We start from the raw sequence: 27,990 nt of genomic DNA, 5'->3' as shown, positions 1-27,990 counted from the left end.
TCCTGTGTCAATCTCATTGGAAATTATTACAAAGTAATGTCATCTGATACCATAGAGGCTGAAGCAAATCTGTCCTACTACATCCTCAGGCTATTAGTATAGATTACACATATGTGGTATATAAAGAATAATGTTCATAATTTGTATTTCAGTACCTTTAGATTCAGCAGTTATTGAGCTGACTTTGGATGGATGGCTGTTTCTTGACTCATAAAGTTGAGATAGACACAACCTTTTTGCAAATGCATACAGCCCCTTCACATGTGCCATGAATAAACCAGGAAGTTTTTAATTAATCAAGTTTTCCATCTCACATGAACCAGAAAACTATGGTTACTACCTTCAAGAAAAGCCAGGATTGTAAACCATGGTTTCAAGTTGGTTTAATAAACTGGCTTGTTCAGAAGCTGATAGCTACATAGTTTTCTGGCTCAAACAAAATTGGAAAGTATTGTACATTAGACACTACCTACTTTAATTGTGCTTTTCCACAAAGGGGCTTTTATGTGGTCAAAAGGCTCGTGTGTATCTTGGCATATTAAGCTGAGCTATGATGATCCAAATGTGACCAATGTCTTTGGATTCATTGAAGGTGCTAGCTTCAGCTCAAGTAACTGAATTAATATATTAATAATGCCCTTTTGTAAAGTACTAATGCATAGTAGTTGTGTTATATAAACAACAGTAATCAAAATGTGAATTCGTTTTAGTTTTAAAACTCCTATATCCATTGCATCTGTTTTAAATAGCAGAAATGAAGCATGGTTGCTCAGAAGCTAAAAATATTTCAGCCGTGGATGTTTTTATCATATTGTTCTGCAGAATTATTAAATGAATCCTTTCTAATCCAGTTTTGTTGAAAAGATTCCCGTAAATGCTAAAAGATTGATGTGATGGAGGGAAGGTGAATTAGATTATTGTCTTGGACAAGAAGGGTTTCTTAAGTTGCAAGAGGAGGGGAGGACCCAGTATGCTTAACATTTATTGATTTATTTCAAACATGTATACCCCATTTTTCCTCCAGAGAGCTTACCTCAAGCAGTTCTAATTTAATGAGTATAATCCAGTTGAATATAGTTTATAGTTCTCCAACAAAGCTTTTGTTTGTGATTTTTTTATAACTTAGGGCTGGCTCCCTATATAAATTTTCTTCACATGCATGATCTTATCCTCATAACCCTGTGAAAGTATACTTTTCAGCATATGTCTGCATTGCAGCTAGTTATCCACATCTTTTAAAGATGAAGAACCAGTGAGCAGAATCTGTTCTGTTGGATTCTGTTTACTCATTTGTCTGTTTATTCGTTTTATGGCTAATCAGTTTCAGTGTCACTCATAACTCTGCTAAGAAATGTTAACCCCTTATTTTCTGGCATGACATTTGAGGCCAGTAGACTTCAATATAAGGAAACCTGCAAGGCAACGAAAGCAAGATTTGGTGGTTGTCAGTTAATAAATATTAACGTAACATGCGAATATATTGTAAACTGTTTTGGAAATAGCTCCATAGAAATCTCTTGAAATCTCTTATTTCTACACCTAAAACTTTCAGATTTCCACCTGTCATTTTGTTTGGCTTTGGTTACGTGAATGGGCCAGATAGCTAAGAAGGGCCTAATTCACTGAGCAAAGTCTTACTTTTATCTCAGTTTTACGTTACTCAGTGCATTTGCTTGTTTGAATTTCAAAATGGTTCTCATTGTTAAAGATAATGTTACGGTTTTATATTAAATTTATATTAAATTTTGCAATTGAATTTATGCTGATCTATCCTCTCTAGGCAGAAAATCTACCTAATGGTCCAGATTGTGGCTATGGTTCTTTCCACCAGCAGTATTGGTTTGATGGAAAGATAATTGCTGTGGGTGTCATTGACATCCTTCCAAAGTCTGTGTCATCTGTGTATCTCTACTATGATCCTGATTATTCTTCCCTATCTTTAGGCGTATACTCTGCACTAAGGTAAGGAAGTATTTTTTAATTATATAGTAGTCATTTAAAAGTCTATTGACATTTTAAAGCATAGAATGAAAAATGAAAACCAAAGTCTTACATGAAAGGCCTGCTTAGCTTTATTTTATTTTAACATTTTTAGAGAAAGAAAAACATTTACTTCATAGGTTCTAATTTAATTGGTCTGAGTATTTAAGTTAGGCTGACTTCAGTGTTTAAAGCAAAGTGTTTAATCTACTTTGGAAGATGGAAGTAAGAAGTGAAACGTGTGGCCAGATCAGCCGTGTGGTACCACTTTTGCTGTATTGGGCCATTTCAAATGACTGTTCTGTTGCTGTTTTGCTTCCCTTTCTCACAGATCCAAAACCAGGTCATCATCACTCAGTTTTGTATTCACATAATAATGTTGTGCGTTTGTTTGCATGAAGGACCATTCCCACAAGTGACTCCCTTAAATGCAGAGAGTGGCTTTGTTTCTTTGTTTTTTCAGTTGGAACTGACCAGTGTGGTGTCAATCCCACACTTTCACATTTGCCTTGCCTACAGATGGAATGCTTTTCCCTCACAGGGGCGCTGCCAGTAGTGATGTTTTTAGTTTCCTATTCCTTGATAATATGCTGATTTAGCAGTGTTTTGGGTTGCCTGAAGTACTTTCAGTATGGTATATAATAAACTGTAAAGGAGGAGTGTGGAACCCCTGGCTCTTCAGCTTTTGTTGGACTTCAACACCCAACTGCCTCAGCCAGCATGAAGGAAGCTATAGTTCAGCATTTGGCAGGCACACTGGCTGCCCTTGCCTATAGATCAGGCATGGCCAAACTTGGCCATCCAGCTGTTTTGGGACTGCAGCTCCCATCATCCCTAGCTAACAGGACCAGTGGTCAGGGATGATGGGAACTGTAGTCCTAAAACAGCTGGAGGGCCAAGTTTGGCCATGCCTGCTATAGAGTATGTAAGGTGACACCTAGACAAGCTTACTTAAACTCAAATGAAAAGAACTGTCTTCAAGGGTGATGTAAAGTGGGATAACCAATATCTTAAAAGTCCACAGATTTTCCCATCCCTCGTGTAAAGTTGGTTAGCTTCCGTCTGCTTTAACGAGTCAGGTTTTCAGCTTCTTAAACCTGGAGTAAATATGAACTCCCTCCAGGAGTAGATGCCTTAATGTGAAGTTACTAAAGTAACTTAGTTACCTAAGTTAACAGAAGGCTAGGAATAGAGAGCCCTTAAGAAGCTGCCGAGGAACTTGATACTATGCAGGCTGTTACCAATTTTATTCAGGGATGTTTAGAAAAGCCTTGCCTGAGCTTGGTGGCATTATTAGTTTGAATCCCATTTTAAAATATTGCTTAAACATATTTAAATGGGTGGGTCCCTTCAGAAAAACCCACGGTATAAGAACCCAATCCATTAGACCAGAGGTCAGCAAACTTTTTCAATAGGGGACCGGTCCACTGTCCCTCAGACCTTGGGCGGGGGGGGGGCGGACTATATTTTGGGGGAAAATAATAACGAACAAATTCCTATGCCCCACAAATAACCCAGAGATGCATTTTAAATAAAAGGACACATTCTACTCATGTAAAAACACGCTGATTCCTGGGCCGTCCGTGGGCCGGATTTAGAAGGCAATTGGGCCGGATGTGACCCTTGGGCCTTAGTTTGCCTACCCATGCATTAGACAAATGATGAAGTGGTATGTTGTAACTTCTGGTTCTGGAAAAGCAACCAAAAGGACAAACATAATATATATTTATAAAGGAATTTGTTTGACTGGTTTTAATCTCAAAATGAAAATTCACGCATAAGTTAACATGCATAATGCTACCTGAAGTCATTAAGGCAAATATTAATGACTGCGAAATCTATGGACTTTGCGCTTTGCAGGTCTTTGTAGGCAAAAAAATAAATAAATCCCAAAGAAACATCTACAATGAGTGGGTTGTCATATTTGCTTGAACAACGGGCACATTGGCTACCCTTGTATATATCTTGTGTCATTCAGGCAGGCTTACTTAAACTTCTGTTTTAGTTGTCTGTCTTTTTCTCCTTAGCAGTTAGAATGCCCCCCCCCCCAATCTAGGATACCACAGTGGCTCAGCCACTACCTGCAAGAGGAATTGCAGACCATTAGCAGCAGACCATTTTTAGTCCTCATCTGCCACCTACTTTGTTGAAACACTTTAAACAAAGCTGAGGCTGGAAGGCCAAGTAGGAGTACTGCTGGCTAGAACAAAATGAGGAGGAATTGGCAGTTGTGCATTCTTCACACACATCACTTAGAGTGTTGTCCCAAGTTAGATGAAAGCAACTGTCTCCAAGTGATGTAGAGCTGGAGAACTACCGCTCGCCTCTTGCTGGCTCAAGACTGAATAAGAAGAAAGCTAAAATACTGTAATTTTTCTTTCAAATAAATAAATGGGACGAGCACAGAAGACAGCACTCGCCAAATATGGAAAATAGCACTTGCTGCATATTTGCATGTAAATTACTCAAACTCGCTGCAAGCTTCCTGAAACTTGTTGATTTTAAAATTCTCTGAAGTCTGCATGTACTGTCTTAGCCCTCTGAATACAATGACTGGGCCAGACTTCTATAGAACATCAGTGCATGAATATTAATAGGAAACCTGTTAAAAGGGTGCCTTTAATCACTTGCAATTTGAATTTCAGATTAGCTTCTTGGCAGGACAAAATGCAAAATTGGCTTTCTTAAGTAGAAGAGTTTGTGGTTTTGTTGGGTTCTTATACGGAACTGTCTCTGCATGTAATCATCCCTTTAACATAGGCCAACATTTAGGTCATTCCATTTTATTTCACGTTTGCTGTATTATAAGAGCTCCTTGCATCTGTGAACACATCTATCTGGTATTATCTTTTTATCCATTCAGAATGATTGCTTCTTTTACAGGGAAATTGCTTTTACTAGGCAACTTCATGAAAAGGCCTCTGACCTATGCTATTACTACATGGGGTTTTACATTCATTCATGCCCTAAAATGAGATATAAGGTAAGGCTAAAGTTACTTTATTAATGCGTCTGAATTCAGTCTGGTGTTTGATGTGACTGTTCTGTATGACTTCTCCCTGCTTTGGCTTGGCCAAAATGGAGCTGGCTTCTGTTCAGTTTTCTTTCAAGTGTCTAGAGTATTTTATATTTTTATCTGCATAAGATTTACTGGCTGGTATCCAATGAATTAGGCAACTAGTTATACATGCCAAGAAGACTATGGGCTAGGGTTTCACAAACAGTTCCCCCATGCCACCTAGCAAACCACATTTAAAACTGAGAGGACTTTCAAAGCAGCTTGCGACTTTGGGCAAAGATCTTCTGTTCAAAGGAAAGAAAACCAGAAATTCCACTGGGTATGCCAAAACCCTTGGGCATCCCTAAAGTCATTCTTTGGATACCAGCCATTTTGTTCAAGGTTGGTAAAAAAAATAACTTATTTAGTATGTTTTTAATGATTTGAAATCATATAACGTCTATAGAATATCTCTGGGTTTTGTTGAACGCCTTACAGTTTGGTTTCTTTAATTAGTTTGCTGTAAAGAAATACAGTGGTACCTCTGGTTACATACTTAATTCGTTCCAGAGGTCCATTCTTAACCTGAAACTGTTCTTAACCTGAAGCACCACCTTAGCTAATGGGGCCTCCCATTGCTGCTGCACCGCTGCCGCACGATTTTTGTTCTCATCCTGAAGCAAAGTTCTTAACCCGAAATACTATTTCTGGGTTAGTGGATTCTGTAACCTGAAGTGTATGTAAGCTGAAGCGTATGTAACCCGAGGTACCACTGTAAATGAACCACCATACCAGTGTTCATCAGATGACTAGGTATAGAGCTAACTTATTGGCTCAGTGTTTAGAAGAAAAATGTAAAGAATTAATACCAAATACATATTTTGTGTTTGATTACTAGGTATATGTCACCAAAAAAAGGAATGTCTTGTTCTCTAGGTTATGGCTTGGAGTTCCCATTTTTTTATTTAAAAAAAAGGGATGGGGAGGAAATCTCACATTCTAACAATGCTTATGTGCACTGTGCTTAGTGGAATTTGCTCTCCAGTAAATGTTTCTTTATGATTGCAGTCCAAATGTTCATACTATCTGCAAATATAGATATGGAAATCTGTATATAGATATGCATATAACAGAATATCAAGCATACAGTAGAAAAGCAGGTCACAGAATTGGAGACAAGGTCACTAAGATATTTTTGCAAAGCATGGAGGGGTCAGCTCCGCAAGAGGAATGTATGCATCACATGCATTAAACCCTGATTTTGCACCTCCAAGGATCATCTCTGGCATGGGAAAGATCTCTTATCTTGAGCTGTGTTGCCAATCTGCATGTGCAAAATTCCACTAGAAGGTTTGTTGGCCTGAATTGGTATGAGAGGCTTCTTACAGCCTGATAAAGAGGCTTGTGGGGCATCTTTCCATTTTGCTCTGGCAAGTGTATTTATTGGGCCAGAAGTAATGCCTCCAGTGCTGCTTTTTTCCCTTTTCTGGACAACAGTGCTTCCTGAGTAATTCACTTGGAGAACAGAGCTGCTTTGGTAGAAACAACAAACAAACAAACCAGAACACAAGAAGTGGCTCCCAAGCTGGCAGATGCTGTTCCCAGTGTGAAAGGGCTGAGGTGTCTCAGAGGCTTTCCCTTTTGTAACGTCCTTTTCTTTTGCAGTGTAAAAAGTTTATTCCAGTTTCAGCCTGTGCAAGGCTTGAATACTCCCTCGCTTTTGCCGTGTTAATGGTGACCTTACTGCCTACCGCAGCCATTCCCTAGATTTTCAAGGTGCTTCATTAAAAAAGAAATGTGCGTGTTGCAAATTTACATAGAGAAACCTCGGCTTTTTAAACACACTCACACTATCAGCTACCTAATAGCATTCAAATTATGTTGTTCACCTAGCCATTGTTTAGGAACACACACTGGAAACAGTTTGCTGCATGGAATGGTTCTAAATTTGAAAAATACGAAATGGTGCCTTTACCTGAGGCTGCTTAACTGGCTTCTCCATGGTGCACAGTGCTGCTGGTTACTGAGATGGGAAGTGGGGAGGCAGCAGAGATCAATGCAGTGTGGACTCAGCAGCACCCATCTGACACTCCTGCTTATGTGCCCATGCTTGAACCCCTTGCTTCAGTAACTAGCACCAATGTGCAGTGTTGGGAAGCCAGGTAAGCAGTGCAGCCCTGCCTCTGCCACCTCATCAGCCTCTGCTCGTGCTCTCTGTCTCTGTTCTCTAGATTCTAGAAGGAATGGGAATATATGAATATTCAAGGGAGATTTGCCAAGAATGCTTGTGCTTAAGAATCAAAAGATGTACTGAGAGACTGCTTGGTTTGAGAGAGAGTATGCATTTGATAACTGCTCCATCAAGATATTCTGCTGCCTGAAGTATCAACTCTAAATACATTTACAGATTTAAATGTATACATCATAATTCTGCCACCATCGTGTTGAACTCCAATTCCTCTCCCAGTCCAGTAGTCCATATATTGCTGTTACCCAGCATGCTACCCAAAGCACTGATCTTGCCACTCGCTCTTTTCATTTGCATGTCAAGCAAGGCAATTAAGCCCCAAGTCTGCCTCTTCTGCACATTTGTTGGCTGAAGCATCCTGTCTTGCCTTCCTTTTATGATAGGACTGGCTCCTGATAAGAAGTAATATTGCTTCCTCAGTCAGATAGTATCTGTGAATCAAGTTTGCAACTATGGTTGCATCTTTAACATCCAAATGTGTTGGGAAAATCAGTTGCCTTGAAGTACAAATGGAAGCACTACTTTTGCCAGTAACTTCTTTCAAAATAAGGATGGCTGGTTCATGTTCAAGAACGATCGCTGCTTGGGGGCAGAATTATTTTTGCAAATCTTTTATGTTTCCTATGCCACTTTGGAAAAGCTGCAAATGTGCTGCCTGCCCCCTGCATATGAATAGATAAACCTCAAACTTTAATAGATTGATGAGGGAAAAATCACTGATGACAGTTGATCTTTGGGTCTAGAGTACTTTTCCCCACCCTGACTTGTAATTTTCATTTCCTTTGATCCTGTTCTTTTAAATTATATATTCCTGTGTAAAGTTTTTTTATTGGTTTGGCTAGGAAAGCTTCCTTCCAGCCTAAATTGAGCTTCTCACCAGTTACTAAAGTGCAGTGGTGTTTCGAAATGTGCTTCCATCTGCTGAGCAAGACAGAATATTGCCCTGACAAAATGCATTTTTAGTGGTTACCTGGCTTTTCCATCTAAAAATGTGATACTCTTTCCATAAATGCTACAAAGATGTGCTGATCCAGCTTTTGGCAGAAAGTGTGAAATACAGTCTTCCTAAATTGGCCTTCCTTGGAACTACAGAGAGCACTTATGGTGGTAAAGTGTTTGTAAGAAATTGAATGACTCAAAAGAGATTTCAGCAACTCAGTAACAAACTCCAAGGAAGTTCAGCTTAATTCCATACATATAGGAAGCTCCCTTCTACCTGGTCAAACTGCCTATGTAGCCCTATGCTGTGTATTCTGCTTAGAAATAACACTCCTATAACTCTCATACCCATCAATCCTTTTTCTCACATGCAAGCAGATTTTAAATGGTAGATATGGCCTCCAAAGCCAGTTCTTCTGAGCCTGGCCCAGGGATGAAATTTTTTGTTCAAGATTCATTCTTTTTGGTCTTTATATTTTCTCTCACTAATACATTCAGTTGGAAAATACAAACTAGTATACAACCTTCCCTTCCAACAATGATTTATGTTATCCTTCATCACCTTGACTTGTCTAAAAGAGATAAAAAATAAGGGTGATAAACAGACCTATTTGATTTAGTAGGAGAACGTAGAACCAAAGAATTGTAGAGTTGGAAGGTATCCTGAGAGTCATCTCTTCCATCTACTGCAATGCAGGAATCTCAACTAAAGCATCCCTGACAGATGGCCATCCAACCTCTGCTTAAGAACCTCCAAGGAAGGAGAGTCCATCACCTCTCATGGAAGGCTGTTCCACTGTTGAACAGCTCTTACTGTTAAAAAGTCCTTCCTGATGTTTAGTCAGAATCTCCTTTCTTGTAGCTTGAATCCATTGGTTCGGGTCTTAGTCTCTGGAGCAGGAAAAAACAAACTTGCTCCATCTTCCATGTGACAGCCCTTTAGATATTTGAAGATGGTTATCATACATCTTCTCAGTCTCCTCTTTACCAGACTAAACATGCCCAACTTCCTCAACCATTCCTTGATCATGTTGGTTGCCCTCCTCTGCACACGTTCTGGCTTGTCAATATCCTTCATAAACAATTCCACTTAATACTGTGCATAGAAGTGAGCAGGCCAGGATTGTCTGAAGGCTAAGCATTCCATTACTTTAATTGGACTTTGGAAGACTACTGCTACTGGCTGACAGTTAATGTCATTTCTTTATTATTCGCTGGCTTTCACATAAGGATGAGGCATGGATGTCTAGCACCAGTCAGGAAAAGCATCTTTGCTATCTGTAGATGGCAGACTGCCAACCTGAAAGTGCCCAGTGTGTTTAATTTACACATGCACTATGCATTTATGTATTTATACATGCACTATGACACTGTACTGGTAATTTCAATGTATCTTGCATTATAAACTTCCCAGTAAGGTGATGATCTGGTGGAAAAAACTCTCATGATTGGCTCCACCCTCTTAGTTGTGATATTATTGTACATATTGCAAACATGGGATCAGAACACTGAGACTTAAGATTTATAGCAGTGTGTGTCAAGGCTTTGTGTCTGGTCCTTATATAGTTTGCTCTTTCTCTATAGCTTGGTTGAGTACTTTCCTGTAAGAAAGCAAAAATAAAAAAATGTATACAATGAACTATAGCCCAAACTTAAGTTCCCATGCTTTTTATTCCAAAGTTGTTCTGTCCCTTTACTATCAAAGGTACTATCGGACAGCTCCTGCTTTATATTCTTTTGACTGGAAAATATATGGTTGTATGTGAACACCTTTTTGTTTTGTCCTTCATTAACCTTAAGCTTTTATATGAGTTGTCAAAAGATACTCATTTTGTTTTTTAAGCTCAGCTTCCTTGCCCTGTGGCATTTCTCAGGCTCTCTTGGCATGCACATTTTCATGCAAATTAGTTTCAATTTAAGCCCACAATGTCTTTACTTTGGCCAGCTGTCTGCTTTCTCAAAAACTTTTCCGTTGAGTCCGCAAATTTTAAAGAAGGTATACTTTGAAGTGTACAGTAGAACTAATAGCTTCTGAAAAAAATGTTAATATCTCAGAATGTTTTAAAACTCTAGAGAATCTTCTATTACTTGAACAAGGTGTTTTAGTGGAAACTTTTTCCAGATTTGCATAAAAGCCGCAGGAAATGTAATTATTTCAGTTGGTCCATTTCACTCTCCTGACATGGCTTGATATCAGATGGAGAGAGAATAGTAGAAAGGATTCCAAAATGTCAGAATAGAAACAAGAGGCCAATTCATCTGTGATTAATCATTACGCTAAATACCTCTGATAGGCTGTGGTCATAAGCAGAAGGTATTTATTGTGCAGTGCTTGAGAACCAGTTTTCTGTGGTTAGGTTTTGAGGGATTCAGCAGCATTGAAAAATGGTACAGTAGTAGTCTGCAACTCCACATCCGCAAAGTCAAGCTTTGGCAGCCTAAATCCCCTGAGCTCTGGCTTTTTCACAGTTCCCTGGCTGTGGAATTTAGTTAACCTTTTTCAGTAAACTTGGCTTTGCTGCCTAAGCAGAAATGGAAAACCACAGCAGAGCAAAAGCCCAACAGGATGTTGTTTAGCCACATTCTCTTGTGAGCCTGCCACTATAACACTGAAAGGATTGCAGATTTCTTGCCAACCCCACACACAACGCAGCTGGCACTTCGCATCTTCCTGATGGATACTTTATTAGCCTCATTGTATTTTAGCTGATTTCAGATGACAGTCTGCTATTTGCTAAAGTAGTAATACTTATCGACAATGCCAGGGACCTATGATAGAGGCTTATATAGAACTGACAGCTTTCTTTTGTGGTTGGTTGTGGCATTATTCAAATTTGTGGCATTATTCAAAATGTGTAGGAGCTAGTTTAAATTTCTTAGTGAGCAGAATTAAACCCTTATGAGACTACTCTAGAAGGAGGTTGTGGTGATGTGACATGATCCTGATTGATGACTTAATCTAGGGAAGTGTTTCTCTTCTCAGAAAGCTAGGGCTAAAAGTTAGAGCTACAACAACTGGGTTTAAATTGTGTATTTTTCCTCCTCAATCTGAATCCATAAGGACTATTTTAAAAAGAAAAAAATAATATTTGAAACAAAGTCAGTACAGTACATACGTTTCAGGTTACATACGCTTCAGGTTACAGACTCCGCTAACCCAGAAATAGTACCTCAGGTTAAGAACTTTGCTTCAGGATGAGAACAGAAATCGTGCAGTGGCAGCGCGGCGGCAGCGGGAGGCCCCATTAGTTAAAGTGGTGCTTCAGGTTAAGAACAGTTTCAGGTTAAGAACGGACCTCCAGAAGTTCTTAACTCGATGTACCACTATACTAATAACCTTAGGTTTAGAGGAATATGTCTTATACTCTGTTTTGTAGGGTTTGATAAGAGTACAAGTTTGATTTATCATGAAGATGCACTTGTAACACGTTACATTATTTGGTGGACGGGGTCAGACTATACGTCACATTGATTTAGATATAGGTAATTTGCTGGCTCTGGTGATGGTTTATAAATGAGCATCTATTATTTATAAGATACTAACCTGGTTCACACATTGCTGACATTCAAACCTAGATAGTTCAGTAAAGACAGTAGCTTACTTTCTAAACTTTCCCAGACTCCCGCAAGGAGCTCATAGTTGCTTTACTCATGCCTGGTCCTTTACTGCTGAGCTTGAACTAAGCCAAGCTTTGGCTCAGTGCATCATCCAAACCCAGGCTTGCGGTTAAGTTCTCTCCAAACTAACAATGAGCTGTAACTAAGAACAAACTTTAGTGGTTATTCTGGAGGGAGCTTGTCAACGAGGTGGGTTTGCATGGTACACGAAGATATACATTGGTTTAGTTCAGGGCAGCAGCAAAATGACTAGGGAGGTGTGAAGTAACTGTGATCTCTTCTCCAGGAAACTGCACATTTGTTCTAGGTCAAGGTTTGGCTTGCCGTGGTGTGCTCACCAGACCACTGTCTTTATTGACCCATCTAGATTAAGCTGCTTCATTATGGATGCTTCAAATAGATGGAATGACAAGTAGCAATAGTCACATTGATATAAGGCGGTTGATTTTTAGATGCTCTTCTTTCACCATGTCTTCAGGTAATCAGTGTGTCAATAAATGCAGAACATATAATGCGGAGTACTTCGGTTTTTTATATATTCTGAAAAGCGACTCTTTGAAAATTTTGCATCACTGAAGAGGAGCTGTTCTAAATGAAGCTTTGATGCTTCCTTTCCTTTGTTGAGTTTGTCAGTGGTGGCTTGGGTAGGGGCACATTTATTCGAAAGATCCAATGCTGAGCTAGGGAACTTCCTACACTCAACACCAGCTGCTTTTCTGTCTTGGCGATTCGTTTTAGCAGACTCACAGACAACGTAAAATAAGTTCTAGAGCAACACTGAAAGAACATTGCACCCACAGCTATATATATATATATATATATATATATATATATACACATACACACACACACACACACACACACACTAATTAATACTGCACCACTTCTTTTTTCCCCTTTAAGACTCTTAAGGGAAGCAGATCAAAGAAATGTAAAAACTCAAAAGAGTTTCTATCTTCTTTGGTTTCTATAACTCACATTTTATTTTGCATATTTCTCCCCGGCCATTCAATCTTGAAGAGTTTCCATAACTGCTGGGCCAAATAGGTCATACACCTGTGCAGAGCATGTGATAGGAATATTTTAGAGCTCCAGTCATAGAGCTAGCAGTCATTTTCCCATTCCCTGTTGCAAGGAGATTGAGTGGCATGTGGAATGTGCTGTATTATGCCAAGTGAATGTAAATAAAGCATAACAAGATCTAGCATGAAATAAAGTAAGCATTTTAAAACTATGATTTATAAACTAATGAGGCTGAATCAGTTAAAAGTTTTTACTGCCCTTAACACTGGTTTTGTTGCATTTCTCAGGCAAACTGATATATTGTTCAGATCTGCCCCCCCCCCTTTGCATTAGAACAAATAAATTGTCCATGTGTCTGAAAATGAGATCTTTGGAAGTATGGGAATATATATTCTATAGCAATTAGAAAGCCAAGCCTAGATTTCCATTTTATAGGATGATTTCTTCTGAACAGTGTGGAGTTGGTGTTGCTTTCTTCATTTACTGGGGGGGGGGGGGGTGAGAAATCCTCTGAGATCCTCTGTTACATTTCCTCCGTGCTGTTATTTGCAGCACTGGACATTTGCAGCCAATCCTTTGCATGTGTGCGTGCGCGTGCACACACACACATCCCAGCATGAGTACTGAAGAGTTCAATTCACAAACCACTTTGCTGATGGTTCTCTTGCCCTGGAACCTGGAACTTCCTTGCCCAAGAGCTTATGCTTTGGCCTACAAGGGCTACTAAGACCTGCTAGAGCAATTGAATGAATTCCTTTCCAGATGCTGCAAGCTGATTGCCTGGCCTGGGGAAACTGAGAACTCTAATCAGATACGGCAAATTTGGAGCAGCTGCAGTTGCTCTCTGTCACTTGCATCTAGCGCTAACAGAATGTCTTAAAAACAAGGTTTAAAGTTTAATGTTTTAAGTTTCACAGCTACTCTTTTAAAGACCACCTGCATATTGTAAGGCATATTGCTGCTGACACTGTGATACTGATGTTACCTTTCAGTGATGGTTTCAAGGAACTCTGTTACTTATCACTAACAGCATTGTATACTGTGAAATGTGAGGCTCCACCTCTCCTATGAGTCTCATTCTCCATTTGTATTAGGAGGCAGCAGGATCAAGGAAGTTGTCGCTGTTGATGACTGAGTACATTGTTGAAAGCACTGTTGGTTACATGTTAACAGAAGCAAAAGGTAACTTTCAAGGGTAGAAGCAAAGCTTTCTCTTACATGCCCTCTCTCTAGAAAACATAGATGGCTTTCTTTGTTTTTGATTTCTCCCTGCTTCCCAAGTACTTAAGTCAGATCTCATTATAGCAGATTCCTAGCATGTGAGGTAGGTGTATTAAACTGAGAAATAGTAACTTCCCAAGTCTGCACAGTAGAAATTTTGGGTGGGGTTCAGTGTGGCTCTAAGGAATTGGTGCCATCAGTGCAAGCATTTCTGCTTAGTTAACAGAATAAACCTCCCTGTGGAGCAGATTTGGGGGTGAGGGTGGGATAGGATGCAGAGGAAGGAAAGTCCCAGTGCACTAGCGGGAATCCCTGTGCACTGCAAATTAGTGGAATACTGCCCATAGTGAGCAAGTGCTGCACTGCTTGCTGCTTGTCCAAGTTTGAATGTTCATGTGTATAAGAGGCATAGGCAATCTCTACAGTAGTATACAATACTTTCTATTTCATTTCTTAAAACCCCCTGGAGATGTCCCACTAAACTTTTTGCATTGTTCTGCCCACTTTGAGTGACAGACCTTGTCAGTTTTGTGTCATATAAGCAAAGTGTCAGTTCAGTTCAGATTTTCCATGGTGATCTGTTGCAGTTGACGTAGCATGTGGCCAAAATCTGAGTTTCAGGCAATAAGGTTTGCAACACCTTGCAATAACTGTGAAGCATGATGATAGGTAATGAATGCTTTCCATAGACATATACACTTAACTCTTTATTAGTGTTGGAAAATGTAATTTCCACACCGCTCTGTATGCAAATAATATATGTTAATAACATATGTTTAAGTCAGACTAGATGGAAGTTTACATTCTGTGTCATGAAGGCAGTGCATTGAATACATTTTTATATAAAATGTATAATGTTAATTTGTTAATAATCTAACACATAATCAATTGAAATAATACATTAAACTTCCACTCTTCCATTTTTTTAAATCTTGGTGTGCTTGATTATAAAGTCAGTTGAGGGGGAAGGGAAGAGAAAGGGGTTAATAGCCGCTGAGTTATTAGGGGTGATTTGACTACTGCTGTCAAAGAGAGCTGCCAGAAAGATTAATTCCAGATTCCCATAACAAGCCCGAGACAAACTGTTCTTGAATGAGACACTAGGGAGAGTTTTATCATGTCTAATTCATGCTCTGGTGTAGTTACACACTCACTAATCACAGCAGAACACAAAGAAGATTGCCATGAATTAGATCAAAACTAGAGGGCAGCTCATATAATGGCTTGTGAGAGTGCTATGATTTACTCTGCCAAAGCATGCAGAGGGGTGTTCTTTAGAAATGTGCCATTCATCTTATATAAATATAAATCATCTTTCCTGGAGCATCAGTTCTTTGTTGGGCAATCTCCTACTATATAGCCTACTTCACAAGAAAGAGTAGGACATTTCATAGCCCTGACTGATGTTGTACTGAGAATGGCCTTCACTGTCCATGTTCTTGCATGATTGCAGTCCATAGACTCTGCCCTCCCAGTTGCTCAGTACTTTGGTAGTTGGTCAGAGTAAGTGTGAATTCAATCTAGAATGTGCCACATTTTGCATCACTAAAGTATTTTTCCACTTTATGGTATACAGTAATTGATCTGTAGATCATCTCAGGAGTCTTTGCTATTGCTTTGAATAACATCAGGATCCTTAACAATTATACAGTACGTGGTTTTTGGTCCCTGTAAAGCTTGGGACAAGGATACCTGACAGATAATTTCACCCTTTATATACTCAGCTAAACATTGTGCTCTGCAGGTGAGGGCCTCTCACAGATACCATCTTATCAGGAGGTCCATTCCGCACAATGTAAGAATTGTGCCTTCAGGGTTGTGTCACCTACCCTTTGGAATGCCCTCCCTTTGAATATTAGACAGGCACCACTTCTGTTGGCTTTTTGGCACCTACTGAAGATCTTTATCTTTCAATATGCTTTTAAATGTGAAGTCTTTCTTGAATTGTTTTTAGGATGATTTTAATGTGTGGTATCACTTGTTGTTTGCCACCCTCGGCTCCTTTGGGTGAAAGGGTTGGATATATATTTAATAGGGGTGTGTGTGAAAATGTCTATACTTATTACAGCAAAGGAGGGTTTAGAGAAGGCTTTGCCGTTGGCTACCCCAGCCATATCAGCATGTAATAAAACACTTGCATTGCAGGGACATTGCAGGAAATGCTGCGTGTAAAATTGGGATAGCCAGTGTTGATGACCATCATATCTAAAACTTTGTTCCTGTTCAAACATAACTTTTATTTCTTTGAGTTGTCTGGAGAGTTGAGCTTAAAGCTGATTTGATTTAAATTATGACTCTTGCCAGAGCATGCGTAGGTTTTCTTTCCTGTCATTCACAGTGGCTACTCAGTGGCTACTCTTTACCTTTAACTACTTATTACCTCTTTATATTAAAGCAGCTGGCTAAAAAGGATTAGAACAAATCCAGGGTGCATTTTTCCTTCATGCTGAAGTACCTGATACAATCTCTTATTGGATGAGAGCAGGGCAATTGTTGTAGGTGTTACTTCATAATATATTAGAGTAGCAGTTGAACCCATTCTGACACAATCAGCTTGTTTTGAAAGGAAAATGTCAGTAGCAATAACTGGTGACTCCTAGATATATTGTATCGTCCTTCAACATTGCATAGAGTTGGGTAGACTTCCACGTGGTGCCTTGTTTCCAACAACAGCATCTAGAGTCCCACACGGTGTTGAAATGTTGTACAAAAAAGCTGCCAAACAAAAGAACCAGTGGGGATATTAAGCGTTTTATGCGTGTGTAGTTTGTCAAATAGTTTTGAAGTTTGAAAGCCAAAAGGTTTTCAGTGCATTCTTTAAATTGTGGCATGCCTTGTTATAGTGGAGAGGCTGGCAGATTCCCATCTTTGTTTTGTAAGCCTCAGAAGTTAGTTGCATAATTATTATTACAAAAAATATAGCACTTGGGCTTCAGTACCACAAAGGAAGAACATAGAGCCTGGATTCAATCATCTGTTTTTAAGTTGTTCTAGAAAGGGTTGTCCAACACAAATATCCGTGTCCCATTTTTCCATGTGCTGGTAACTATCAGGTTTGCTTTCTGTGTGTTGTGGACAGGCTTGCCTTTTAACACAGTCTGTAAACTACCGTTAATTTGAAGCATGTTAGATTGCCGATGCTTTCATGAATTCTTATGCAGCTGCACTACTACCGAATCCATTTCCAAATTGATGGTGCTGATCTTCAAAATCCTCCTTGAGTATCAAACTCTTTGCTCACTGTAGTAAAATTCAGAGCCTTTTTTTCTGGGTATCTCTGCCAACTAAGGCATGGTGCGTGATGATCACCACCAGAGAGAGGTATTGTCCTATTTCATAGAACGCTGTCTTTAAGGAGATTTGTTTGGCAACCTCATCAGTAACACTTTGATGCCAGTTGTGTTTCCCGTGCTTTAAAAAAGTATTTTTAACAGCAAAGTTTGATGCCGCTTTTATCTGTTAAATTGCATCTTTTCATCTTTTACATTACTGGTTATATTATTGATAGACTTGGTGTAAGATGCTGTATAAAAGTTATTTAGAAAGCAGAGCACACATTTCTAAGTAATTAAGTGACACCTCCTCAGGCAGTCATAGAACAGTTTTTAAAAGGGTGCCGCTAAAATTTGAAAGACCAAAGTCTGGCACTGTCCATCCCCTTGGGTACCTTTTAGCTGCTCTTGAGACTGTGGTGGCTGTGTGAACTATTTTGCAGAGGATAGTCTTCTGTTTGAAGGGCTGTCCTGTCCATATTTGGCTGAAAGGGATCTTGAAGTTGCACATTGAAAGTTAGCAAACTGGATAGCAGACAGAGCAGGTACATGCTTACAGTCCTTCCCGATAGGTACATCGGTAAAACATCTCTTTTCCTCGTTCTAAGTAAAGGATTCTTAAACTGAAGTGGTACCTTTTTTAAACATATGATTTATTCTGGCGCCTTAAGCTGATCTACTTTCCTTCTGAAGCTATTTTATATACAACATTTCAAAATGTTTTATAAAAATTAATAGCTTGTAAGTTTAGTATATCTTAAAAGAAGTTTAATATAGCAATATATCATACAAACAAATGATAGACATATTGGAACCAAAGTCTCAAAAGTATCGCATGCTGGGGGTTTTTAAGCAGAATAAATTTGTGAATTTGCTGTTCAGTAGTATGCTTTCCAGGGCTGCAAGCATATGTGGTGGTATTCAGTTCCCTGAATGGAAATGACTTAAAACAAGGAGACTTCCACTTCCTGCACTGGCTCGTTCCTACCTACCAATCTACCTCGGAGGGTTGGAGGCACCCCAGACCAGATTATGTGTGTCAGTACAAAGTGGTTCTGCTGGGGAAGAAAGGAAAGAGTTAGACCTTTTTGTATTATGGATTCGTTTTACGAAGGAGACAATCCTGCGTATTTTTACTTGGATGTAAGTCCCATGGAACTCGGTGAGACTTACTCCCATGTCATCGTAGTTAGGATTTCAACCTAACCATATCAGAGGCACATGATATTTAAACAAAGATTAACCCATTTTGTTTTATTTGACCCCAGTGAGTATGTGCCTACTTGTAATATTTGGTTTCTTACGAGAACTCTTTTGATACCTGTCAGTCATTTGGACATTATTTAAGTTTTGGATAAACATTCAGATATCTTAACCTCAGTAGAAAATCCATAAACATTCTATTTCTGTCATCAGCAGTCTGGAGCTAAGGTACAAAATCTGATGTAGACTAAATAATGTTTATTGGTCCTGTAGGGATTATTTCGTAACCTTTTCATTCCATTGTTTTAGCCCAGAGTGAAACATTAAAAGTTCTTTTGAGAGTTTTTACTTTTCTCTGGACCTTGTAATTCTTAAGACAAATTATTCAGTAGTGACCTTTATGATAGTGTGATGATGGATTGTTTATAATTCTTCCTGTTAAAGCTCCTGAAAGATTTCAGCAAGTTCTCACTTTAGATAACTTTAGGTCTTTTATAAAACCTATTGTCTGATAGTCTCATAAATATGGGACATATTTATTAGTTCAAAGTAAGCCTATTTAGCAATAAGCCATTGGGATGTCTCACTCCCCCAGCTCTCTCTGGAATATCTCAACACTTTTTGTAGATATGTTCTGTTCCACTTCATTCATGATGTGTGTCCAGAATCTTCTATCTTTTCCAGTTGCTTTCGGCTCTCAATCAGTAAAAGGAGACTATATAATTTACTGCCTTACAGAATTATACAGAGGAATACAATTATTATTTTTTTGCTTATTACATTTCTATTGAAACAGTGGTAATCAAAATGATTGCTTTGAAGCTTTTCCCCTTATACATAATGGACATTTTGCTCCATACCACAACCAGCATCAAAAATGTACAAAAACCTTGAATGTATACAGTAACTTTATTTCTCCAAGGGTTATCATTATCAGAGTGAGTACCAAACCTGACTTGGCAGAATATTACTCTTTTCTTCATAATTTTTGAATATTTCCAGCTGAGGTTGTTCAATTTTATTTTATTTTATTTTGTTAAGCAGTTTAGATCAGTTATTTTCAATCTGCCAGTGTTGTACAGTGGTTAATATCAAACCAGGGCTATGGAAACAAAAGTTTCAAATCTTCACTCCGCTGTGAAGCTTTGGCCAAACCCATGGTTTGAAGTTGACTTATCTTGAAACGGAGTATAAGACTGATCAGATCCAGGCTCAAATTCCCTCTCTGATTATCCTCTGGGAGCATCTTGGGCTGTACTGAAAGGAAAAGATGGACCAGTGGGGGGGAAGAGACAACATGCAATGTCCTTGGAAGAAGGGAAGTGTAAAAATGTAATAAATAAAAACTTGCATTCAGATCAAGTTGAGTTGTTTTGCTCAGTCTTTGTTTGCCACTGGAGATCTGGAACTAGAATTTTGTAAAAGTCGGCTTTAAAAAATCTGAATACAGTGGACACTCAGGTTGCGAACATGATCCGTGTGGGAGGCATGTTCGCAACCCACAGCGTCGTGTCTGCGCACACATGGGTCGTGCTTCTGCGCAAAGCACGATTTAGTGTTTATGCGCGAGCGCCAAAACTTGGAAGTAACCCGTTCCGGTACTTCCGGGTTTGGCGCAATGCGCAACCAGAAAACGCGCAACCTGAAGCATCTGTAACCCGAGGTATGACTGTAATAAAAGATTTGAATGTTAACATATAGTTAAGGCAACTTTTCTAACAAGAAGCCACCCTGAGCTTTGCTTTATTATTGATTATCTTTGTATCCCACCTTCCCTTAAAAATGCCCAATGCAGCTAACAACAGTAAAACCCACTATAAATATAACTAAGCAAATAAGCAGTGGTCCAATAAAAATATGATAAGCGCATCTAACAAATGTTGCCATTTTTGATCAGGCTAATTTAAAAATTGAGGAAAGTAAATAAGCATGTTAAATATATTCAAAGCCACACTGCTGGTCCTTTAAAATTAAGTCTAGAACGAGGCAACTTGTGTTCTTTGTTTTCAGAGCCAATAGGTCACAAAGCAATGGCATAGTTTTCTCAGAGGTCCATATCTTCATAGCAGGCAGAGTGGGGTGAAGGGGACCTTCTGAGGAAGACTGGCTTTCATTATATGTTCAGACTCCACCCCAAGCAGAATTTAAAAGATCCTTGATACAAGATGAGTTTACAGCTTTCTGAAATGAAATGTAAATTATTTGGATTTGTAAGAAATTTATTTGGGGAAGAAGCAGTTCAGAGTCATGCAATATATAAAACTTTGAAGGATAGGCTGAAATTGGGGTGGAGGATCCTAATATGCTTGCTAAGAATAGAACTTGTGTTGTGGGGGAAGTTCCTTTTGGGGATGTTTACAGCTCATAGATCAGACCGCAAAAAAATTGAGACCTTATTGGAGGGAACTTCCTACCCCAGCAGGACAAAATGACCTAACGGGTCTTTTCCAGCTCTTATTTCAGTGTTTTCTATTAAGACTGTTTTTACACAAAGTTCACATGGCAGTCACTGATACTTTTTGTAAGCTTGTAAAAGCTTGTACAAAAACCAAGAATGTTTATATCTGTTTTAGGCAATACACTTCAAAAAAACTTTTAGAAGCCTGTTGTTTCATTTCTAGTGCACAGTTCAAATTCTTCAAATCAACGTGCTGCACATATAATAGCTGTTTTCCCTTCTTTTTCTTGGGCACAGCTTGTTAGGGTTCTCCGGAGAGCTAGTGAAAATTGAATAGTCCAGTGGTGTCTACCCTGCTAGAGAGAAAAGGAAATGAGAATTTCTACACTATCAGATTTCTCCCAAGAAGAGGTCAGTTTGGCAGAAACAGGATTAATAGCATCGTCTTCAAAACAATAGGGAATCTGTCTACCTTTCTTTCACATTGCTGTTAGCATTTTGCCCTTTTATACAAAATCCGTCTGTACATGTTCTTAGAGAACATTAATGGCGCACAAGGATGAAAAATGCTCTATTGGGTTTCTAGTAGGCTCTGTTTATTCTAATACTATTAAGAATCACTGCATCTTAAGAAGTTATCAGGGAAGCTGCTTAATCGGTTTTAGGTGTCTTCTCACTCACCCACCCCAGTACACCTACCATGTTATTGGATTGTATCCAGCTATGCCACTCAGCTGATGAGAAGGTTTATGTCACTAGTTTGGATCCATTTGGATCCAGGAGAAGTGTAGCCCTGTTAATTCTCCTGGACCTCTTGACAGCTTTCAGTATAGCTACCATGGTATCCTTATGAAATTTAGAAATACAGCAGTTGTCCTCCTCCATGAAGACTGGGAGACTGCTGCTTGGTTCCATATCATTTATGCTCCACATTTCCATTTGTCTCCCATGTGACTCAACATCCATGCAAAACTACTAATATCCAGAGATGCTGTGAAGCATGCTGCACTTACTTGGCTGTAGCTCTCTGTGTTTGTGATTGATCATGAATACATTGGCAAGATAAGATCAAACAAACCTAACAAAGTAGAGTTGGGGATGCACTTCTAAAGGATCAAGTTTGCAGTCTGGAAGTACTTGGATCCTGACCTCTGTTTGGAGACCAGAGTATTGTGGAACTGAAGGACTTTTTACCATTTGAGTGTTGTGAGCCATTCCTGGACAATGATAAGTTCCGCACAGTTATCCATGCTCTGGTAACCTCCAGACCAGAGTTTGTGTGACTGTAGTATGTGTGCCCTCATAAGATTGAGGGCACAAGGAGAAGGGGACAACAGAGGACGAGATGGTTGGACAGTGTTATAGAAGCAACCAACATGAATTTGACGAAACTCCAGGAGGCAGTGGAAGACAGGAGTGCCTGGCGTGCTCTGGTCCATGGGGTCACGAAGAGTCGGACACGACTAAGCGACTAAACAACAACAGTATGTGTGACTGAGGCAGCCTGGCTACCTTTGAAGGCTGCTTAAAAGCCTGTTAGCTCAAATTACAGCTGCTGGACTGTCATCTGGGATTGACCAATGAGAGCAGGTATTTCAAATGGATTTTGCCCCCAAAGTTGATGGCCACTGCCATTTGAATGGTGTGCATGTGCCACAGCTTGTGATCGGTTATGCAGGTCTTACTTAGGCTCCCCCTCCCCACAATTTTTTCTTCAAGTTGGCACCCCTTCTTCCTGTCTATCCTGGAAGAGGATTGGGACAGGCAAAACGGTCAAGCCTGGCACTTACCTGGGTCTTGTTGAGGCTCTTACATGTACCATAAACTTACCATTTAGCATTACGTGTGAACAAAGCCACTGAGTTAATTTTTAAAAATGCTATTTTATGCATAAAGTCGCAGTGGTGCCTTCTTGTGCAGAAAAAAAAAGTTAATATGATCCTCAGTTTTAAAATATTTAAATAATTATGAGGCTATGCTAATTGTGGTAGGTGGATCTGTTTAACATAGGAGTGAATCTAATGACCAAATCACTTTTGGACTGGATAGTTGGATGATTGTTTCAGCTGCATGCATACAGACTCCCAGCAGATCACAGCTGACGATTTGCCACATATGCACACTAAGCCGTGTGACTTACTGGGGGTGTGTGAAAAACTTTAGGCAGCACTCTGACTAGGAGAGAATGAAAGCTAAAGGAGAAAATGTGCTAAATGACTTTTTGAAAGGCTTCCCAGCCCCCAGTATAAACTCTGAACTGGAAGCAACTTAACAGCTTTTTTTTTTTAGAGAGAGAGAGCTTGCCATTTAAGATATTCAAGATTTTAAAAGCAAGAGCTAGAAAAATGACTAGGATGCGCCAGAAAACTAGAGCATGGGGGAATAAAGAGGAAGTCGGAATGATGGCCCAGTTTAGCTATTAGGAGGAGCCTGTGAGCTTGCATGCTGCTGCTGCTCAGTCTTCCTTCCCTCACCTATATAAATCCCCCCTTCTCTGCTCTGGGTAGCAGTAATTGATTGCACTGATTCAGACATAAAACTGAACCTTTCAAGTTCTCTATGCATGTAGGCATTCCCATGCAGACATCCATACGTAATGCATGAATGTCAGCAGCACGACCACTGGTGCATCACCGTTCTGTACATAATTTCCCCTTTATGGAATGCATGCCTGAAGGGGGCTATCATCTTTGTTGTTTCTGATTCGGCTCTTTTATTATTTTTATTCTGTGTGGTGCAGTCTAAACACAGTTTGTGAGAACAGAGTAGCAGAACTCACTTGCAAAGCACTCTCCTGGGGGTGGATAATGCCTATCTCTGTTTATGCAATGAAATCAGGGAGCAAGGGTCTGCTGTAGTACTTGGCTGCTGGGATTCCATTGGTGTTCCCTTTCAAGGAAAAGGCTGAATTTAATAAACGTTTAGGCTGGCTCATTTTCTCCTCCTCTCTCTCTGTCTCTCTCATATGACGGCGCTGCCTTTGCCTTAATGCATTGCTGTTGATAATTTGGGGTTATTTTGTTTATGTAATGTTAGGGCTCCTCTTCTAAGCAGCTGGCTGGAAACTGAGATGAAGGCTGCCTTAATTCGCTTTTAATAAAAGATCAATGGGTTATTGTGGAAAAATAGAACACAGATGTACACTTTACCTGATAAAAGAATTAAATGTGTGTTTAACCTTTTCTGTTTGTTCTGTGCTACTGGTACTTGACCTTCTTTGTTTTTTTGAAACTATTATCTTTCCTCGGAGCTTTTACTTTTCATATTTGGCTTAGTCTGTGAAAACAAACTGTGCCGATGCTCCTTCATCTCAAATACTCACCAAATCCCTCAGATTTTCCAAAATATTTAAAAAGTAAATCTTCAGACTTAAGTTTCATTAAAACCTTTGGCCTTGCCTTGGAACAGAAGTCCAGAGATTGGTTTTAGCACAGAAACTTGAACACATAGCAAGGCAGAGTGAGAATACTTCAATTAAGGAACCTTATGGCAGAGTTGCCAAGCATGCCTCCAGAAGTTTCCAATAAAAAATACAGCCATGCTTTACATTGGCCTGAATTAATGTCATATGTAAGTGTTTTGCTTTCAGTGTATCTTTTACAAAAGGGAACTAGTGACAAGAGAATATGGTTGAATTTATTTTTGGGGTGGGGTTGGGTGCATTTCACCACAGGAGCACAGCAGGGGAGAAGAGGGAAAACAAGGGAGCAGAGAAATGAGCACTTTATGCAGCCCTGCTTAAAATATACCTTCCTTACAAAACAAGGATAGGCTAGTGTTATGGTGGGTATTAGGAACCTCTACACAGTCCCACATTCAGTACAGTGGTACCTCAGGTTACATACGCTTCAGGTTACATACACTTCAGGTTACAGACTCCACTAACCCAGAAATATTACCTTGGGTTAAGAACTTTGCTTCAGGATGAGAACAGAAATCGTGCAGCAGCGGCGCAGCAGCAGGAGACCCCATTAGCTAAAGTGGTGCTTCAGGTTAAGAACAGTTTCAGGTTAAGAACAGACCTCCGAAACGAATTAAGTTCTTAACCTGAGGTACCACTCTACTGTACAACCCAAACTACAGATATGTTGAGGGTACTCTTACCTTTTGCCTCAGACAGAAACATTTCCCTCTCTTACTGATTGCATCGTGAAATGAGAATTAGACAGTCTCCATCTTTGCTAACATGTAGGCAGCAGGTATGTTAGTCTGTTCAGTTCGATCCTGCAACAATTAGTATATCAGTACCGTTTTAATGGATATTCTAGTTATTTGTTGTTGTTGTATTTTATCCTTCTAAATTGGTTTGGTTTTCCTGGTTGTGTGAAGCTATAAATAAATCTAATAAACAAAATGAAATACTGAGGATACTTTGTGAGCCATTCAAGAAAAGAGCTACTTTGCTGTGGTATATCACATGGATAGTGGGATACACAGATTATGCCCAATAACCATGCAGTTGTATTACCGTGACCACTGTTAGGAGGTGTATTGTTGCATTTTTATTTTGCTGTTAGGGCACGGGGGAACCCAGCCATGTTTATTACTTGTACATAATGAACAGATTCCATAGCCAAGTGTGGGATTGGATGTGCCACTGTAAATGTCTATAACATGGACTCAGGTTTCTAACAGCCATCACATGATGAAGCTGGTGTGAGACTAGGCCCTGATTGGGGAGTACATCTTTGTGATCTCTCAAGATGGAGAATGGAAAAAAAGAAAATGTGGGGCAGTAGGCTGACAGCATTTCAAAGCATTTTTATCTTTGTTCAAAAGCTTAAGCCTTTACCTGTAGTGTAGGGAACATTGTTTATATGCAATAATGAAATTTAATTTTGTTAGAAGTACAGTACTTTCATGTATAACTTGATTTTTCTGAAACAAAGCGAAGGTTTCATAACCCGTGGTTTGAAGTTGGTTAGTTTCAACAAACCATTCCACAAGATTATCCTGTTTGCATTGACAAGCTGCAATTAATAAAAAGCAGAACTCCTCCTTGTGGCCGTGTTGAAGCAGAAGGGGGTGTTTTCCAAAGAGTACTGCAACTCATTCGCATAAAGCCAAACCATGATTTATGTTGCATGTGAAGTGACCAGTGGGTAAAGTTGCCATTGGTCACTTAAATTCAGTGGAAAGCACATTTTTATACCTTAAACAAGCCTTTCTCAACTTTGAATCCCCAGATGCTATTGAACTACAACTCTCACCATCCACAGTAAGCGTGACCAATAATCAGGGATGGTGAGGTTTGTGCTCTCAACAACATCTGGGGACCAGGTTTTGGGAAGGCTGCCTTAACAAAAACAAAGTTCTCTGTAGCAGGATAAAAGAGCAGGGAATATCATTCAGTAGTTATCACTCTGTGTGCGTTTGTGTGTAATATGACATTAAGAACTGTTAAAAGGACTTTAATATGTCAGAACTTGAGTATGTTATATCCAGTTTTCTTTTGGGGGGGGGGTTCTAATTTTTTTTCTACCCACATGTCATATGTAAGATTATTGCTTAATATCTTTTTGCATCTATGTGGAATTATCCAGTTATGCAAGAAAATAGTAAAGTGTTAACCTGGAGAAGAAAGTAAAGATTTGTTTGTGATATTTAATGCAGTAAAAATCCTGATGTTTTGGAAGTTGCATAACTATTACAACTTCTTCAATATTTATTTTTTATTGAGTCGTCATTCTTTTAAAAAGCCACATTTCTATTAAATTTACTCAGCTTTATCCACAGAGCTTTAACAGGAGCCAGGAGTCTGTATATTGTTTCAGAGTACTTGTACATAGCACTGGGGCAGCAATGCATGCATTTTTTGGAAAGTTCAATATTCTTTCTTTCTTTCTTTCTTATCTTTAAAAAACAGCTTTTCACATTCCCTGTATAAACTGGTCATCATACAGACATTTGATTTGTACACTATTCACCTTCTCTAGATTTGGGTGGCTAACCTGACTACAGTACAAAATAAGGGTTCTTCACAAATTGCAACTCCGAGAATAATTTTCAGGATGTTTACTATAACTCTGAAGTGGTGAGGTGTCTGGCAAACTCATGGTTTGAGACAATCATGCACCCTTTGTAGAAATAGTGTATTCATTCACAAAGGTGATGTCCATATTGAAGGCAGGGAGCAATATGTGAAGAAGCTGTAACTTTAAATAAGTGGCTAAGCTGCACAGTGTTAATATGTAAGTAAGAAAACCAGTTTTGATGATTCTGGAAGTAATCTAAATGCGGCCAGTTACCCACCCCCCTTACGTTAAAAAGCATTGCATATTTGTTAAATATTTTCATTGTAATACAAGTGTCCCAAGATCTCTCTGACTTTGTCTTTCTAAAATAACTTTTGTTTCTGTTCCTAGTCTTTTAAGCTAGAAATCAACTACAGTGGTGCCTCGCAAGACGAAATTAATTCGTTCCGCGAGTCTTTTCGTCTTGCGATGTTTTTCGTCTTGCGATGTTTTTCGTCTTGCGAAGCACGGTCTGTCGCAACTGCACCTCTTCAAGCGGCTTTAAGAAAAAAGGAAACAAACTCGCAAGATGTTTTCGTCTTGCGAAGCAACTCAAAAAACGAAAAACCCTTTCGTCTTGCGCGTTTTTCGTCTTGCGAGGTACCACTGTAGTTAGAAATTAAGTTAGATGAAGTACAGTGAGACTTATTTGGTCATTCTCAAATTCTTGGCATCCATCAGTCTCGAGAGACAATGGAATGGTTCTCCGGGGATGAAGTCAAACCACTGCAGTAGCAGCAACAAAATGACTTCTCTGGGACTTAAGCCTGGTCAGTGTGTATAGAGGTCCTGGGCCGCCCAGACGACAAGGCCTGCCTCTTGGCCTCACTGATGTAGTCCAAAAGAAAGAATGCTACGGTGACACCAGGTTGGTTGCAGGAGTTGCTGGGAGGAGGTATACAAAGCACCATCCAACTGTCTTAGCGACTCCGCTCGGGTTTTGTATAGGGCTTTACTTCTTGGCATTTACTTTTCCTGAAGATATCCCACAAGGCAGCAAAGGTTTTAGGATGAGAGTTTTCCTTCACCTAGATGAGCTCCCTTCCCAGGTTGAAGAGCCCCATCTGCCCCTGCTC

General features: G+C 39.5%; 1 protein-coding gene across 6 annotated transcripts in view; it reads left to right on the top strand.

Moving 5' to 3' along the window:
- Positions 1–27,990, top strand: part of ATE1 (arginyltransferase 1) — a 69,698-nt gene that overhangs the window by 29,626 nt on the left and 12,082 nt on the right. For 5 of the 6 annotated variants that reach the window (XM_083616976.1, XM_083616975.1, XM_083616973.1 and 2 more), the window contains 2 exons: positions 1,781–1,962; positions 4,864–4,963. In XM_083616976.1, the coding sequence (XP_083473102.1) occupies positions 1,781–1,962; positions 4,864–4,963 (282 nt within the window). Of the gene's footprint in view, positions 1–1,780; positions 1,963–4,863; positions 4,964–21,197; positions 21,312–27,990 lie in introns of all 6 variants that reach the window. The other variant, XR_014548919.1, reaches the window with a different exon arrangement.

The sequence above is a fragment of the Podarcis filfolensis genome, assembly GCF_964270895.1.
Source record: "Podarcis filfolensis genome assembly, chromosome: 5".
Taxonomy (NCBI): domain Eukaryota; kingdom Metazoa; phylum Chordata; class Lepidosauria; order Squamata; family Lacertidae; genus Podarcis; species Podarcis filfolensis.
This window is presented reverse-complemented; position numbering and strand designations above follow the sequence as displayed.